The 19,489-nt window shown below is 44.8% G+C and overlaps 1 protein-coding gene across 1 annotated transcript in view; it reads right to left on the bottom strand.

Moving 5' to 3' along the window:
• Nucleotides 1-79: 79 nt before the first annotated feature.
• LOC145349326 (uncharacterized) overlaps nucleotides 80-19,489 on the bottom strand; it is a 52,712-nt gene continuing 33,302 nt past the window's right edge. Inside the window, exons 5-6 of the mRNA XM_080197827.1 lie at nucleotides 1,138-1,752; nucleotides 80-97 (exon numbers count right to left, since the gene is read on the bottom strand). Coding sequence (XP_080053953.1) covers nucleotides 80-97; nucleotides 1,138-1,752 — 633 coding nt within the window. The remainder of the gene's footprint in view (nucleotides 98-1,137; nucleotides 1,753-19,489) is intronic.

A 19,489-nucleotide genomic window follows, 5' to 3' on the forward strand; every position in this document is an offset into this window, starting at 1 on the left:
TACCCCTTTTATGTAAGTCCAAATGTGGGGTTTACAGAAACTCCCCTAATGTGAGAGTAGGATTTGTGTCTGATTGGATTTAGGCTTTGTAAAATAACTACAGAAGAGTTTGGGATAAAAGCAGAAACTTGTTAACTTGGCTTAAGTGTTGGAGGAGACCCATTAATGGTGAGAGGAAATAGAACATAGAACATTACAGCGCAGTACAGGCCCTTTGGCCCTCGATGTTGCGCCGACCAGTGGAACCAATCTAATGACCCTCTAACCTAAACTATTCCAATGTTATCCATATGCCTATCCATTGACCACTTGAACGCCCTTAAAGTTGGCGAGTCCACAACTGCTACAAGCAGGGCATTCCACGCCCTTACTACCCTCTGAGTAAAGAACCTACCTCTGACATCTGTCCTATAACTACCACCCCTTAATTTAAAGCTATGTCCCCTCGTGTTAGCCATCACCATCTGAGGAAAAAGACTCTCACTGTCCACCCTATCCAAACCTTTGATCATCTTGTATGCCTCAATTAGGTCACCTTGTAACCTTGTTATCTCCAATGAAAATAACCTCAAGTCCCTCAGCCTTTCCTCATAAGACCTGTCCACCATACCAGGCAACATCCTGATAAACCTCCTCTGCACCCTTTCCAATGCCTCCACATCTTTCTTATAATGCGGCGACCAGAACTGTACACAATACTCCAAGTGCGGCCGCACCAGAGTTTTGCACAGTTGTAACAAGACCTCACGGCTCCGAAATTCAATCCCTCTACCAATAAAAGCTAACACACTGTGCGCCTTCTTAACGACCTTATCAACCTGGGTGCCAACTTTCAGGGAGCTGAAAGTTGGCACCCCGGAAATAGTGAAGTCAAGAGAGTCAACAAATGGAACAACAATGTGCTGATTGGACTTAATATTTGGCATTTGTTATGAAACCTGCACTGATCATTGAATTTGCCAAATACAGCCTCAGTGCTTACAAAAACTCCACCAATATTAATTCCCTCCTCTTTCCACAACCTGTAACATCCTCTCTAAATGATTTACCTCTTAAAATAGATCGGAAAAAACTGGAGGGTTTCTGACTTCTCTGAGTTGTGATACGATGCATAGATGTACTGAAGTGTTGACCAACCACTGCTTCATAGATATAGGATGAGGTGTTCACAAAATTTTCTTTGACGAGAGATTTCTTCAAAGGCACCTCGTTTCCGATCACCCCTTCTGAGCTCAGCTTGAACTTCTTACATAGAAACCCAATTGGAATTCGACTTTTGGACTTAAATTGCTGGGTCCGTTTACTGTCAGATACCAGAAGCTGAATATTAGTGGTGTAGAAAACTTCATAGATGATGTATGCATTTCTAACAGAGTACATCCAAGGAAGATTGTGAGAGAGCTTCAGCATCCCAGGATTGATAACAAACAGTGAGACCTCCTTGTTAACATCTTTAACAATCAGCTTGATGGATTTTAAAACTCCTTCATCAATGACAACTTCCTCATAATCAAACTCATGTGTGATCGCAGGCGGATTTTCGATATTCTGCTCCATCAGATCCAAGCTTTCTTCGGTAACATTGACCACTATTTCTTTCAGCGAACCCAAGGGGAAGAAGCTCTTGCGTCGAAGTAGTTGGGACCCTAAGTTTTCTGACCGTCCCAAGAGCACATTCAACAAATCATAGTGGTGAGCGTCTACCAGATAGGGAACAGGGATTACTTGCACGCCAAGATGCGAGGCGCACACCTAAAAGACAATCAGAAACACAGGAAGTGTATATCAGACAGTGTTACAGTGATAAGTTATATCAGAGTCTTATAGTGAGGTATATCCAGTATTTGAAAGTGTTACTGTGGGTGAATCTCCACGTTTAAATCCTTTCAATCTGGTTTCTGCCCCTGTCACAGCACCAAAATGGTTCTCATCAGAATCATAAATGACATCCTCTATGTCTGTGACAAAGGTAAACCTTTCTCTCCTCATCCTTCTGGACTGTCCACAGTCTTGACATAGTTGACCGCATAGCCTTCCTCCAATGTCACTCTGCTGTCTGCTTGCAACACTGGTGTCATATTTGATACTGAAATGAGCTTCTAACCCCATGTTTGCACAATTTGTATTGCTAAGAATGTATATTTCCACCTCGGTAACATGGCTTAGAACATAGAACATTACAGCGCAGAACAGGCCCTTCGGCCCACGATGTTGCGCCGACCAGTTTTTTTTTAAAAAAAACACTGACCCACTAATCTAAACCAATCCCTTTTCGTCCATAAACCTATCCATAGATCTCTTAAACGCCCCCAAACTAGGCGCATTTACAACCGCAGCAGGCAGGGCATTCCAATCCCTCACCACCCTCTGGGTAAAGAACCTACCCCTGACATCCGTCCTATAACTACCACCCCTTAATTTAAAGCCATGCCCCCTCGTGCTAGCATTCTCCATCCGAGGAAAAAGGCTATCACTATCCACCCTATCTAAACCTCTAATCATCTTATATGTTTCAATAAGATCCCCTCTTAGCCTCCTTCTTTCCAGCGAAAACAACCCCAAATCCCTCAGTCTCTCCTCATATGACCTCCCCTCCATACCAGGCAACATCCTGGTAAACCTCCTCTGCACCCTCTCCAAAGCCTCAACGTCCTTCCTGTAATGTGGGGACCAGAACTGCATACAGTACTCCAAGTGCGGCCGCACCAGAGTTGTGTACAGTTGCAACATGACGCTGCGACTCCTAAATTCAATCCCCCTACCAATAAACGCCAAGACACCGTATGCCTTCTTAACTACCTTATCTACTTGATTCCCAACCTTCAGGGATCTATGTACACATACACCTAGATCCCTCTGCTCCTCCACACTATTCAAAGTCCTCCCGTTAGCCCTATACTGAACACAGTATACCGAAATGAATTACCTCACACTTCTCCACATTAAACTCCATCCGCCACCTCGCGGCCCAGCTCTGCAACCTGTCTAAGTCACCCTGCAAACTATGACACCCTTCCTCACAATCTACCACACCACCGACTTTGGTGTCATCAGCAAACTTACTAATCCACCCAACTATACCCTCATCCAGATCATTAATAAAAATTACAAACAGCAGTGGCCCAAAACAGATCCCTGAGGCACACCGCTCGTAACCGAACTCCATGACGAATATTCACCATCAACCACCACCCTCTGTCTCCTATCTGCCAGCCAATTCCTGATCCAAGTACCTAGATTACCCCCAATCCCGTACATCTGCATTTTCTGCAGAAGCCCACCATGGTGAACCTTATCAAACGCCTTACTAAAATCCATATATACCACATCAACTGCCTTACCCCTATCCACCTCTTTGGTCACTTTCTCAAAGAACTCAATAAGGTTAGTAAGGCACGACCTACCTGCTACAAAACCATGCTGACTGTCTCTAATCAATTCATTACTCTCCAGATAACTATAAATCCTATCCCTAATAATTCTTTCTAAAACCTTGCCCACAACAGAAGTAAGACTCACCGGTCTATAATTCCCGGGGAAGTCTCTGTTCCCCTTCTTAAACAATGGGACAACATTCGCTGTCCTCCAATCTTCCGGTACTATACCAGAGACCAACGATGACCTGAAGATCAGAGCCAGAGGCTCTGCAATCACCTCTGTAGCCTCCCAGAGAATCCTAGGGTAAATCCCATCCGGACCAGGGGACTTATCTATTTTCAAGCCCTCTAGAATATCCAGCACATCCCCGGTTTCAACTGCAATACTTTCTATTTTACACCCCTGCACCCCAGTGTCCTCCACAGCTACATTCATGTCCCCCTGCGTGAACACCGAAGAGAAATATTGGTTCAATGCCTCTCCAATCTCTTCCGGTTCCACACACAACTTCCCTCTACTGTCTATAACTGGCCCTAATCTTGCCCTAACCAACCTTCTGTTCTTGACATACCTATAGAACGCCTTAGGATTCTCCTTAATCCTATCAGCCAAAGTCATCTCATGTCCTCTTTTAGCCCTTCTTAACTCCCTCTTCAACTCCCTCCTAGCCAATCTAAAGCTTTCTAATGCACTACCTGAGCCCTCAAGCCTCATCCGAACATAAGCCTCCTTTTTCTTCCTAACCAACGAATCAACTTTTTTAGTACACCACGGTTCCCTAGCCCTACCAAATCCTCCTTGCCTGACAGGGACATACCTATTGCAGACCCGCAGTAGCTGTTCCTTGAAAAAATTCCACATTTCGGACATTCCCAGTCCCTGTAATCTCATCGTCCAACCTATGCTTCCTAATTCTCTCCTAATAGCCTCATAATTACCCTTCCCCCAGCTAAAACTACTGACCCGAGGTTCATGCCTATCCCTATCCATCACTAAGGTGAACGTAACCAAATTGTGGTCACTATCACCAAAATGCACACCAACTTCCAAGTCTAGCACCTGGTCTGGCTCATTACCCAGCACCAAATCCAATATAGCCTCACCTCTAGTTGGCCTATCAACATACTGAGTCAAAAAACCTTCCTGCACACTTTGAACAAAAACTGACCCCTCTAACGAGCTAGAGCTATAGCAATTCCAATCAATATTAGTAAAGTTAAAATCCCCCATAACAATTACCCTATTACTTTCACTCCTAACCAGGATCGTCTCTGCAATCCTTTCCTCAACCTCTAGAACTTTTTGGAGGTCTATAAAAGACTCCCAGCAGGGTGACCTCTCCTCTCCTATTTCTAATCTCCGCCCATACTATCTCAACAGACAAGTCCTCATCAAACTTCCTCTCTGACACTGTAATACAGTCCTTGACCAATAATGCTACTCCACCCCCCCTTCTACCTCCTTCTCTACTCCGACTAAAGCATTTGTACCCCGGGACCTGCAACATCCATTCCTGCCCCTGCTCTATCCATGTCTCTGAAATGGCCACAACATCAAAGTCCCAGGTACTGACTTGACAAGTCCCAGGCTTGACCTTGGCTCAGTTCAACTGCTGCTGAACCTTCCACTAATTCCTTTTGTTATAATAGCCACGAAGGACATGATGGACTTTGTGGAATATGAGCTTCCTTACTGAGCAAGCAAAGGCTTGCTAAGTGGACAGCGGGGACTTATAAACCTGCTGCTTAACCCATTGTAGGTCCGAGGTTTGAATGGTCTAGCTATAAGCCACGGGTGCAGCTCTCTTTGGTACACAGTAAAGGGTCTTTGATGATGGGAAACTGGCATCTGGCTGAATTACTACATTGGCGACAAGGATAACTTTTTTCTCCATCTCTCTCTCCTGACAACCTCCATCAGTCAAGAATCTTTTCCATTAAGAAAATGCCATAATACCTCTTTTTGGGAAATTTGAATCCTGTGATAACAGCGTGGAGACTGGGCCCAAATATACAGAGCGCATGGGTTACTTAATCCATATTAACATCAGTAAAAGAGACGGAAAAAAAGGTGATATTGTTGACAGCATGCGGAGACTCGACTTTCAGTGTGACTAAAAGCCTGACTTATCCAGATAGCCCTGAATCAAAAACTTCTAATGAGCTAGTAGGCCTGGTGAAAAACCACTACAATCTTAGGTACTCATATCCCAGAGATGTCATTTCAACATGGCTGGGAGAACTCCTGAGGAACCTGTCACTGAGTTCTAGACTATGTTGCAGAACTTATCTGAACACTGCAAATTCAGAGTGCTTCTTAATTCAACATTGTGAGACATATTGGTTTGTATAATAAATAACCCAGCTACCAAAAAGAAGCTATTGGCAGAGCCCAACTTGGACTGTAAAAAGCCAATAAAATAACCTTATCACTTGAAAATGCAGAAATAGAAGCTCAGGAACTAGCAGCAGCATGAAGTGCCTCAGGGATCGGTGCTGGGTCCACTGTTATTTATCATTTATATTAAAGATTTGGATAAGAATTTAGGAGGCGTGGTTAGTAAGTTTGCAGATGACACCAAGATTGGTGGCTCCAATCTCGAAGAGATTGGAGCCACCAATCTTGGAGCCATCACCAATTGTGGAGCCACCAAAGACATCTCTAATGTCCATTCTTTAGAATGGAGGAGGATGAGAGGTGAACTTAATAGAGGTTATTTAAGATGATGAGGGATATAGATAGAGTGGACGTTCAGAGACTATTTCCTCAGGTGGATGTAGCTATTACTAGGGGACATAACTATAAGGTTATGGTGGGAGATATAGGAGGGATGTTGGAGGTAGGTTCTTTACTCAGAGAATGGTTGGGGTGTGGAATGGACTGCCTGCTGTGATAGTGGAGTCGGACATTTTAGGAACTTTCAAGCGATTATTAGATAGGCACATGGAGCACACAAGAGTGATAGGGAATGGGATAGCTTGATCTTGGTTTTGGACAAAGCTCGGCACAACATCAAGGGCCGAAGGGTCTGTAATGTGCTGTACTATCCTATGTTCTATGTTCTATGCCATAACTTCAAGAGAGTCAGAGGGCACAGGTAAATGTAGTGGCCATCGCTAAGGAAAGCTGAATGGTCTGAAGGTGGATAAATCACCTGGACTGGATGGACTACATCCCATCATTCTGAAGAAGATAGATGAGGACATTGTGGAGACATTGGTGGTGATCTTTCAGGAATCACTGGGGTCAGGGAAGGTCCCAGAGGACTGGAAAAAGGCTAATGTAACACCTCTGTTTAAGAAAGGAGAGAAGCAGAAGATGGGAAATTATAGGCCAGTTAGCCTGCCCTCAGACATGGGTAGGATTTTGGAGTCCATTAATAAGGATGAAATTGCAGAGTACTTGGAAATGCGTGGCAAAATATGGCTGAGCCAGCAAGGTTTCGTCAAGGGGAGGTCATGTCTGACAAATCAGAATTCTTTGAGGAGGTAACAAAGAAGTTAGACAAAGGAGAGCCAGTGGATGGGATTTATTTGGATTTCCAGAAAGCCTTTGACAAGGTGACTTACAGAGGCTGCTAAATATGCTCAGAGCCAGTGGTGTTAGAGGCAAGGTGCTGGCATGGATAGAGGATTAGCTGACAGACAGAAGGCAGAGAGTGGGGATAAGGAGGTCCTCTTCAGGATGGCAACCAATGACTAGTGGTATTCCACAGGAGTCAGTGTCAGGATCACAACTTTTCACCATACACATTATGACCTGGAAGATAGAACTGAGGGCATGGTTGCTAAATTTGCGGATGATACAAAAGTATATACAGGGACAGGTATTATCAGAATGACTTGGACAGGCTAGGAGAGTGGGCAAAGAACTGGCAGATGGAATAAAATGTGGGAAAGTGTGAGGTTATGCACTTTGGTAGGAAGAATAAAGGCATAAGCTATTTTCTAAATGAGGAAAGGCTTTGGAAATCTGAAGCACAAAGGGACTTGGGAGTCCTGGTTCAGGACTCTCTTAAGGTTAACATGCAGGTTCATGCATACGGCACGTTAGCCTTCATTGGCCGGGGCATTGAGTTTAAAAATTGACAAGTCATGTTGCAGCTTTATAGAACTTTAGTTAGGCCGCACTTGGAATATAGTGTTCAATTCTGGTCACCACACTACCAGAAGGATGTGGAGGCTTTGGAGAGGGTACTGAAAATACTTACCAGGATGTTGCCTGGTATGGAGGGCATTAGTTATGAGGAGAGGATGGAGAAACCTTGTTCTCACTGGAACTACCGAAGTTGTGGGGCGACCTGATAGAAGCCTACAAGATTATGAGGGGTATGGACAGAATGGATAGTCAGAGGCTTTCTCCCAGGGCGGAAGAGTCAATTACTAGGGGGTATAGGTTTCAGGTGTGTGGGGCAAGGTTTAAAGGAGATGTACAAGGTAAGATTTTTATACAGAGAGTGATGGGTGCCTGGAACTCACTGCCAGGGGAGGTAGTGGAAGTGGATACGGTAGTGAGTTTTAAGGGGCATCTTGACACATACATGAATAGGATGGAAATAAAGAGATATGGTCCCTGGAAGAGTGAAGGGTTTTAGTTAAGTCAGGCAGCAAGGTGAGTACAGGTTTGGAGGGCCGAAGGGCCTACTCCTGTGCTGTGATTTTCTTTGTTCTTTGTTCAGTTATCAGTTAGGAAGGTAAATTCAATATTAACATTCATTCCTAAAGGGCTAGAATGAGCAGGGATGTATTTCTGAGGCTGTATAAGGCTATGGTCAGACACTATTTGGATTATTTTGAGCAATTTTAGCACCCGTACCTAAGGAAGGATGTGCTGGCCTTGGAAGGGGTCCAGAGGAGGTTCACAAGAATGATCCCAGGAATGAAGGGTTAGTCAGATGAGGAGCATTTGAAGACTCTGAGTCTGGACTCAATGGAGTTTAGAAGGATGAGGGGAGATCTAATCGACACATTAAGAATACTGAAAGGCCTGGATAGAGTGAATGTGGGGAAGATGTTTCCATTAGTAGGAGAGACGAGGATCCGAGGGCACAGCCTCAGAGCAAAGAACCAAGGTGAGGAGCTTTATCCCAGGGTGGAAAGTCAATTACTAGAAGCACAGGTTTAAAGAAGATGCATGCGACAGATTTTTTACACAGAGGGTAGTGGGTGCCTGGAACTCGCTGCCGGGGGAGATAGTGGATGCAGATATGGTAGTGACTTTTAAGGGGCATCTTGACAAATACGTGAATAGGATGGGAATAGAGGGATATGGAAGGTTAGGAGGTTTTAGTTAAATCGGGCAGCATGGTCGGTGCAGGCTTGGAGGTCTGTAATTTTCTTTGTTCTTTGTTCTTGAATTTCTTCAGCCAGAGAGTGGTAAATCTGTGGAATCCATTGCCATGGAGGGCTGTGGAGGCCAGGTCATTGAGTGTTTCTAAGACAGAGATAGATAGGTTCTTGATTAATATGGGGATCAGGGGTTACAGGAAAAGGCAGGAGAATGGGGATGAGAAAAATATCAGCCATGATTAAATGACAGAGCAGACTCTATGGGCTGTATGGTCTAATTCTTCTCTTATATTTTATGTTCTCATGGTCGTATCACTCCTGTGCTTGCTGGCCATATTGACTCCCAGGCAAGCAATGTTTTGATTTTAAAATTATCATCCTTGTTTTCAAATCTCTCCTCAGACTTTGCCCACTGTTATCTCCTCCAACTGTAAAATCTTCCGAGCTCTATGCACTCCTCTAATTCTGGCCTGTTATGTATTTCATTCTCAATTACAATTGCTCCAGCAATAGTGGCTATGCCTTCAGTTGCCTCGGCTCCAAGCTCTGAAATTCCCTCTTCCCTACATTTGAGGGGAAACCAACAAACATTTGAGAAAGAAGAGAGTAGATGATTCTGATGGCAAATTTAAATAAGGAAAGACAGGAGGGCTTAAGAGGATTAGAAAAACAACATGGGCTGTTTGGGCAAAATGCCTTACTTCTATGCTGGATAGAGATGTTTTGGTATTGTGACAAACATTGAGTTTGGGGAAAATGCGCACATATTTGGAAGGCGGCAACATGTTCAGAGACTTTGGAGGCAAAAGGAAGATTGGATTTGGGATGGTAGTTTGTAAAGTTTGTTTTTTGAGGAAACCCCATTTTATTCCCATATTCCTTTACACAAATGAAATCTAACAAAGAACAAAGAAAGTTACAGCACAGGAACAGGCCCATCGGCCCTCCAAGCCTGCACTGACCATGCTGCCCAACTTAACTAAAATCTCCTACCCTTCTGGGAACCATATCCCTCTATTCCCATCCTATTCATGTACTTGTCTATGAACCCTGTTTTGAATATTTTCCAAAAACTGAGCATCTGAATTAGCTGCCAGCAGGATCTTCCAGTCCCCTTGACGTCTGCAGCATTTTGGATGGCCCACCCATACCGCCACTGGGAAACCCACCACGGGGATACACTTCGTCAGGATCAGAAGATCCTGCCCTTGGGAAAGGCTGACAAATCCTGTTTTGTATCTTCTGATTTCCCCCTTAACCATCATACAATTACAACATCCGTAAAAATGTCTTAAGAGATATTTTGAACCCAATTTCCCCTTTAAAAATCCATGTTGACTGATTGCTCATATTAGAATTATCTCAGTGCTCTAATAACAGTGTCCTGCCTCTGAACCCACATTCTCTCTCCCAATACATCCTTGGGATGAATGTCCTATTCACTTCATCTTTGGGAATGAGATCTACCATCCTTACCTGGTCTGGCCTAAATGTGACTCCAGACCCACAGCAATACAGTTGACTCTTGGTGCCCTCTGAAATGGCCTAGTAAGCCACAAACTTCAACGAAAACAAAAAGCAATGAAACCGGACCAACCACCCAACGGCAACCAGAGCACTGGAAACAACAATGGCAAATACAGCCCTGTCACCCCTGCAAAGTCCTTCTTACTAACATCTGACGGTTTGTACCAAAATTGGGAGAGCTATCTCACAGACTAGTCAAACAAAAACCTGACGTAACCATACTCATGGAATCATACCTTACTGACAATGTCCTTGGCATGTTCTATCCACTGGCAGGACAAAGCCAACAGAGGTGGTGGCACAGTGGTATATAATCAGGAGGGAATTGTCCGGGGAATCCTGAACATTATTCTGGAAGCTATATTCATTAGTGACTGTACCGTATTCAGCATCATACGTGACTCCTCAGATAATGAAGCAGTCCATGTTCAAATGCAGCAAGGTCTGGACAATATCCAAGCTTGGGCTGACAAGTAATATTCACACCATACAAATGCCAGGCAATTACCATCTCGAACAAGAGACATCCAGTGGCATTACCATCATGAAACCTCTCATGTTCAACATCTTGGAGGTTACTTTTGACCAGAAACTCAATTGGAAAAGCCATAGAAATACTGTGGCTACAAGAGCAGGTCAGACACTGGGGGGGCGGGGGGGGGGAGGTGGTTCGATCTTACCAGCCCATAATGCCGGTTGATCAACGTGGTGAACCAGTAAGATCGCGAGTGAAGCAAAACACTGGGTTTATACCCAATTGCTCACCTCTCGCAATATTGCCGACCTTGTACTACCTCGGACATCTCTCCTATATCTCCCACCATGAACCTTATAGTTATGCCCCCTAGTGACAGCTAAATCCACCTGAGGAAATAGTCTCTGCACGTCCACTCTATCAATCCCTCGCATCATCTTATAAACCTCTATGAAGCCACCTCTCATCCTCCTCCGCTCCAAAGAGAAAAGCCCCAGCTTCCTCAACCTTTTCTCATAAGACCTACCCTCCAAAATCAGACAGCATCCTAGTAAATCTCCTCTGCGCTCTCTCCAATGCTTCCACATCCTCCTTATAGTGAGGTGACCAGAACTGCACACAATATTCTAAATGTGGTCTCACCAAGGTCCTTTATCGTTGCAGCATAACCCCACAGCTCTTAAATTCAAACCCCCTGTTAATAAACACTAACACACTATAAGCCTTCTTCATGGCTCTATCCACTTGAGTGGCAACCTTCAGAGATCTGTGGATATGAACCCCAAGATCTCTCTGTTCCTCCACATTCCTTAGGACCTTGCCATTGACCTTGTAATCTGCATTCAAGTTTGTCCTACCAAAATGAATCACCTCGCACTTAGCAGGGTTAAACTCCATCTGCCACTTTTCGGCCCAGGTCTGCATCCTATCAATGTCTCTGCATCCTATCAATGGGGAGATCAGGGCGCAAGCACATTAGCGCCCACTAGCAGTCTTCAGCTGGCTTTCTTGGTGTGAATAGATTCCATCCACTCCCCCTACTAGCAGCAATCACACTTTTCCTCTTTTGTTTTTCAAAGTATCATGAAATTTGATTTCTTCCTCTTGTCAAAAAAACAGGTCTGAAACTCCCTCGCTTCAAATTTGGCAGTTTGAATTCTTTTAGTAAGATTGCCCCATAGGAATCCTACAGCAAGTAGCTCAATTCCTGACTCACAGAATCACAGAATCCCACAGTGCAGAAGAGGCCCTTCAGCCTGCCGAGTCTGCACTGACACATGAAAGGCCCTGACCCACCCACCTAATCCCATCTGCCAGCACTTGGCCCATAGTCCTGAATGTTACAACGTGCCAAGCACTCATCCAGGTACTTTTTAAAGGATGTGAGGCATCCTGCCTCCCCCCACCCTCCCAGGCAGCCCATTCCAGACTGTTACCATTCTCTGGGTAAAAACGATTTTCCTCAAATCCCCCCTAAACCTCCCACCCCTCACTTTTAACGTGTGTCCCTCGTAACTGACCCTTCAACTAAGGGGAACAGCTGCTCCCTACACATTTTGTCCATTCCCTCATAATCTTGTACAATCAGGTTGCGCCTCAGTCTTCTCTGCTTCAGAGAAAACAACCCAAGCCTATGTATCCTCTCTTTATAACTTAAATGTTCCATCCCAGGCAACATCCTGGTGAATCTCCTCTGCACCCCCTCCAGTGCAATCACATCCTTCCTATAATGTGGTGATCCGACCTGCACACAGTACTCCAGCTGTGGCCTCTCCAAAATTTTATACAACTCCATCATGACCTTTCTGCTTTTGTAATCTATACCCCAATTGATAAAGGCGAGTGTGCCATTTGCCTATTAACCTGCCTTTCTGCCTTCAGAGATCTATGGACAAACATGCCAAGGTCCCTTTGTTCATCGGAACTTCCCAGTATACTTCCTTGTCAAATTACTCCTTGCAAACTGCATCACCTCACACTTTTCAGGGTTAAATTTCATCTGCCGCTTATTTGCCCATTTGACCATCTTACCTATATCTTCCTGTAACCCAAGACACTCAACCTCACTGTTAACCACCCGGCCAATCTTTGCATCATTGACAAATTTAATGATCCTACCCTCCACATAATCATCAATGTCACTTATATAACTGATGAACAATAAGGGGCCCAGTACGGATCCTTATGGTACGCCACTGGTCACTGACCTCCAGTCACTAAAGCAGCTATCTGTCACTACCCTCTGTTTCTTACCGCTAAGCCAATTATGAATCCACCATATCACATCACCCTGTATCGCATGTGCATTAGCCTGCTTAATAAGTCTCCCATGTGGGACTCTTCAGAGCCTGTCGACCATCTACAAGGCACAAGTCAGAGGTGTGATGAAATACTGTCCACTTGCCTGGATGAGTGCAACTCCAACAATGCTCAAGAAGCTTAACACCATCAAGAAAAAAACAGCCTGCTTGATTGCTACGCCTTCCACAAACATTCAGTCTTGGGCAAGTTGTGATACAATTGGAAAGAATGCTTTCGATAGTGCAGCTGTAGAAGTTGGTGAGAGCAGTAGCTAACATGCCAAATTTCCTTCATCTCCTCAGAAAGTAGAAGCGTTGGTGGCCTTTCTTAACTATAGGACCAGGACAGGTTACAGGTAATCTGGACACCTAAAAACTTGAAGCTCTCGACCCTTTCTACTTTGTCCCCATTGATGTAGACAGGGGCATGTTCTCCTTTACGCTTCCTGAAGTCAATGACAATCTCCTTCGTTTTGCTGACATTGAGGGAGAGATTATTGTTGCCGCACCAATTCACCAGATTCTCTATCTCATTCCTGTACTCTGTCATCATTGTTTGAAATCCGACCCACTACAGTGGTGTCATCAGCAAACTTGAAAATCAAGTTGGAGGAGAATTTGGCCACACAGTAAGGAGCTGAGGATTCAACCTTGCAGAGCACCGGTATTGAGGATGATCATGGAGGCGGTGTTGTTGCCTGTCCTTACTACGGCGGTCTGTGGGTTCAGTCGTTTAGGACCCAGTTACAGAGGGTAATGGTAGGAAGGACGCTTGGCAGACTGAAGGCCTGTAACTAGTGGTGTGCCTCAGGGGTCAGTGCTGGGCCCACTGCTGTTTGTTATCTATATCAACGATTTGGATGAGAATGTACAAGGCATGATCAGTAAGTTTACAGATGACACTATAATAGGTGGGATTATAGACAGTGAATTATCAAAAATTGCAGCAGGATCTTGATCAGCTGGGGAAGTGGGCCGAGAAATGGCAAATGGAGTTCAATACAGATAAGTGTGAGGTGTTATATTTTGGAAAGTCAAATCAAGATAGGACCTTCTCGGTGAATGGTAGAACCTTAAGGAGTATCGTGGAATAGAGGAACGTTGGAGTTCAGGTGCACGATTCTCTAAAGGTGGAGTCACAGGTAGATAGGGCAGTGGAAAAGGAGTTTGGCCTGCTGACCTTCATCAGTTAGGGCATTGAGAATAAAAGTTGGGAGGTTTTGTTCCAGTTGTACAGGACGTTGATGAGGTCGCACCTGGAGTATTGTGTTCAGTTTTGGTCACCTTGCTATTGGAAAGATGTTATTAAACTGGACAGAGTGCAGAAGAGATTTACATGGATATTGGCAGAACTCAAGGGACTGAGTTATAGAAAGAGATTGGACAGGCTTGGATTTTATTCTTTGGAGTATAGGAGACTGAGGGGTGACCTTATAGAGATGTATAAGATCACGAAAGGCATGTATAGGATGAATGCACTCTGTTCTTTTCCCATGGTCAGGGAATCGAGGGCATAGGTTTAAGTTATGAGGGGAAAGAATTAATGGGAACCTGAGGTGCAACTTTTTTACACAGAGGGTAGTATGTATGTGGAATGAGCTGCTGGAGGAAGTGGTTGAGGCAGGGACATTGACAACATTTAAAAGATATTTAGACAGATACATGGATAGGAAAGGTTTAGAGGGATATGGGCCAAATGTAGGCAAACGGGGTTAGCTTAGATGGGGTTTTTGATCAGCATGGACCAGTTTGGGCCAAAGGGCCTGTCTCCATGCCATAGATTCTATGATTCTATGATCTTTAAAATTCACTCCCTCCATCATTAAAAAACAGTAGCAGCAGTGGCAGGAACTCACTAAAGGCGCCGTGAACAGCACCACCCAAATCTGTGACCTCTACCATGAAGAAGGTGTTCCCAGGCAGCAGGTGCAACGGAACACCACCAGCTCCAAGTTTCTCTCCAAATCATTCATCATCCTGATTTACAACTTCACCACTGTTCCTTCACTGTGGCTGGCTCAAAATTGTGAAACCCCATAATAGCACTGTGGTTGGTGGTACCTACACCACATGAACTGCACAGGTTAAAGCTCTCACCACCACTTAAGGGCAAATAGGAATGGACAATAATGTTGGCCTAATCAGCAACGCCTCCACGTACTATGAGAGAATATAGAAAGAAATCATGTGGATATTTCTGAAGCTGCAAAACCTGTTTTCTGGGAACAGGTTCCTCCTTTTAGAAGTTACCTGATTCCATTTTGCAAATTTCATCTGAATAAATTTAGTTTCCAGTCACGAGCAGCTGGATATTTGCTACTGCATTTAATTGTAGCTCAGGGCTTCGCTGAGAGATCTGGATTCATTTTGGATGGTGAGCAGGGTATTGTGGGGTCTGGTGTGTGATTTACCCATGTACTAACTTCTCTCAGTCTCTCTTCACTGACTTACATTGCTCCCATTTAAGCAGCAATTTGATTTTAAAATTCTCCTCCAGCCCCACAATTCTCCAAAATATCTCCACTCATTTAATTCAGGCCTCTTACTCATCCCTAATTTTAACCACTCCGCCAATTTCAACTGTGTCTCCAGCTACCTAACCCTTAGTTTAGGAATCATCTCCCTAAACCTCTCCACCCCTCCATTCTCCTTTATCTACTTTGTCTCCAACATCCCACCTGGCTGATTATCGGCCTCTCTGAAAGTCAACTGATGTTACCTAAATTTAGTTTCCAGTAAATATTTTACCTTTTTTATATTAATGCTTAACTTGAATATCAGCAATAGAGGTTGAGTTGTGAGAAAATGTCAGCACAGCCAGCTTGTCAGTTTCAGGTTGCCTTTCGTGAAGCTGGCATCCCGAGAGGCATGTTCTGGGCTTGGATCAGCTGCCCACCCTCTTGAGGTGAGTAGGCAACGAGACTCATTAAGAGTCTTGTCAAAGCAAATTTAGGAGATAATGTGGATAAACAGTTTAAAATAAATTATTTTTATTTATTGATTATTATTTATTAGTGTCAAGTAGACTTACATGAACACTGCAATAAAGTTACTGTGAAAATCCTCTAGTCTCCACACTCTGGGACTGGGTACACTGGGGAGAATTTAACATGGCCAATGCACCTAACTTGCATATCTTTCTGACTGTGGGAGGAAACTGGAGCACCCGGAGGAAACCCCCACAGACACGGGAGAACATGCAGACTCCACACAGACAGTGACCCGAACTGGGGATCGAACCGGAGTTCCTGGTGCTATGAGGCAGCAGTGCTAATCACAGTGCCACCATGCCACCCCACAGTGAGGGGAGAGACTTTAAGGTGCAGAAGCAGAGGGACCACAAAAGTAAAGTTAAAAGCTTATTTATTAGTCACATTAACACTGCATAAAGTTACTGTGAAATTCCCCTAAACGCCCGCGCCTGTTCAGGTCAACCCACCTAAGCAGCACATTATTCAGACTGTGGGAGGAAACCAATGCAGACACGGGGAGAACGTGCAAACTCCACAGAGTGACCCAAGCCAGGTGCATGGTAGGTCATGTTTGATCAATCTATTAGAGTTTTTCGAGGAGGTTACCAGGAAAGTGGATGAAGGGAAAGTGGTGGATGTTTTATTTATAGTTTTAAAGTCGCGAGTTTTGGCGTTTTTTTAAAATTAGTTAGAAACCGGAAGTCATCACTAGGACGCTTGCCAGTATTTGTAGTTTTTTTTTCTCGGGTTTATAAGCACCTACCTCCGTGTACTCAGCCTCATTGTTCCTGAGGAGCAGTATCGAGAGGCAGCGATTTTTGGGCGTGAGATGAGGCAGCAAACAGGTACATTTTTCTGTTTTTATTGTTTAACGTTTTATTTATAGTTTTAAAGTCGCGAGTTTCGGCAGTTTTTTTTAAATTAGTTAGAAACCGGAAATCGTCACTAGGACGCTTGCCGGGAGTTGTAGTTTTTTTTTCTTGGGCCCCTAACCCTATAAATTAGTGTAGAGAGGATACCCGATCCTCTACACTGGTAGAGAATCCCACCCTCCCACCTCCTCTAACCTAATTATAAGAGTGGGGGAAGTTTGTTGTTTGTTTTTTTTTTAATCTATTTTTCTGCTGGTAATTGCTTCAGGGATGGCAGTTCAGGCAGTAAGCTGCATCTCCTGTGGGATGTATGTGGTGAGGGAATCTAGTAGTGTTTCAGGGGAGTTTACTTGTAGGAAGTGTGTTAGATTGCAGCTTCTGGAGGAGCGTGTAAAGGAGCTGGAGGTGGAGTTAGAGGAACTCCGCATAATTCGGGAGGCAGAGGTGGAAATCGATAGGAGTTATAAGGAAATAGTCACTCCTAAAAATGAGTCTTGGGTCACTGCCAGGAAGAGGGGAAAGAAGCAATCGGGGGGACAATCCCCTGGGGCGGTTCCCCTCCAAAATAGGTTTTCGGTCCTGGAGGCTACAGTTGAGGAGGAAACAACTGGGGATAGTCAAAGGGACCAGGTCACTGGGGGTGAGCCTAGTGTGAAAGCTCAGGTGGTTAGGGGCTGTATACGATTGGGCCTCGTGATTGGGGACTCCACGGTTAAGGGGACAGATAGGAGGGTCGGAAGTAAAGGTAGGGACTCAGGGCTGGTGTGTTGCCTACCAGGGGCTGGGGTCCGGGATGTATCTGAAAAGGTATTCAGGACTCTTAGAGGAGAGGGAGATCAACCCCAAGTTATTGTTCATGTGGGGACACATGACATAGGGAGGTTAAGGGAAGGGGATATTAAGCAGAGATTTATGGAGTTGGGGTGGAAACTAAAGGCCAAGACTGATAGAGTGGTTATCTCCGGACTCTTGCCTGTGCCACGAGATAGTTTAGAGAGGAATAGAGAAAGGGAAAGTTTGAACTTGTGGCTGAGAGGATGGTGCAGGAGGGAGGGGTTCAGGTACTTAAGCAATTGGGGCTCGTTCTGGGGAAGGTGGGACCTCTATAAGAGGGATGGTCTACACCTGAATCAGAAGGGGACCAATATCCTGGGGGGTAAGTTTGCTAGGGCTATGCAGGGAAGTTTAAACTGATTCGGAGGGGGGGAGGGATCCTGAGTAGAGGGGTTGAAAGTGAGGGGTGCATGGATGGGGACTGCAATGCATGGCATCGCAGGGGTGGGGTGGAGCATGGTTTCAAATGTGTATACTTCAATGCGAGGAGTATTCGCAATAAAGTGGGTGAACTTGCAGCGTGGATCAGTACCTGGGACTTCGATGTTGTGGCCATTTCAGAGACATGGATAGAGCAGGGGCAGGAATGGATGCTGCAGGTCCCGGGGTTTAAATGTTTTAGTCGAAGTAGAGAAGGAGGTAGAAGGGGGGGAGGGGTAGCATTATTGGTCAGGGATTGTATCACAGTGTCAGAGAGGAGGTTTGATGAGGACTTGTCTGTTGAGGTAGTATGGGCGGAGATTAGAAATAGGAGAGGAGAGGTCACCCTGTTGGGAGTCTTTTATAGACCTCCTAAAAGTTCTAGAGAGGTTGAGGAAAGGATTGCGGAGACGATCCTGGTTAGGAGTGAAAGTAATAGGGTAATTGTTATGGGGGATTTTAACTTTACTAATATTGATTGGAATTGTTATAGCTCTAGCTCGTTAGAGGGGTCAGTTTTTGTGCAAAGTGTGCAGGAAGGTTTTTTGACTCAGTATGTAGATAGGCCAACTAGAGGTGAGGCTATATTGGATTTGGTGCTGGGAAATGAGCCAGATCAGGTGTTGGATTTGGAAGTTGGTGTGCATTTTGGTGATAGTGACCACAATTCGGTTACGTTCACCTTAGTGATGGAAAGGGATAGGCATGAACCTCGGGCCAGTGGTTTTAGCTGGGGGAAGGGTAATTATGAGGCTATTAGGAGAGAATTAGGAATCATAGGTTGGACTAGGAGATTACAGGGATTGGGAACGTCCGAAATGTGGAGTTTTTTCAAGGAGCAGCTACTGCGAGTCTGTGATATGTATGTCCCTGTCAGGCAAGGTGGAATTGGTAAGGCTAGGGAACCGTGGTGCACCAAAAAAGTTGATTCGTTGGTTAAAAAGAAAAAGGAGGCTTATGTTCGGATGAGACGTGAGCACTCGGATAGTGCACTAGAGAGCTTTAGATTGGCTAGGAGGGAGTTGAAGAGCGAGCTAAGAAGGGCTAAAAGAGGACATGAGAAGACTTTGGCTGATAGGATTAAGGAGAATCCTAAGGCGTTCTATAGGTATGTCAAGAACAGAAGAACATAAGAAATAGGAGCAGGAGTAGGCCATCTGGCCCTTCGAGCCTGCCCCGCCATTCAATAAGATCATGGCTGATCTGTCGTGGCTGATCTGTCGTGGCTCAGTTCCACTTTCCCGCCCTCTCCCCATAACCCTTAATCCCCTCTCTTATCAAAAACCCATCAACCCGCTTCTTAAAAATATTTAGCGAGGCAGCCTCCACCACTTCAACGGGCAGAGAATTCCAGAGATTCACCACCCTTTGAGTGAAGGGTTGGTTAGGGCAAGTTGGTTAGAAGGTTGGTTAGGGCAAGGTT

The sequence above is a fragment of the Carcharhinus amblyrhynchos genome, chromosome 10, assembly GCF_965287045.1.
Source record: "Carcharhinus amblyrhynchos chromosome 10, sCarAmb.v2.hapA, whole genome shotgun sequence".
NCBI lineage: Eukaryota > Metazoa > Chordata > Chondrichthyes > Carcharhiniformes > Carcharhinidae > Carcharhinus > Carcharhinus amblyrhynchos.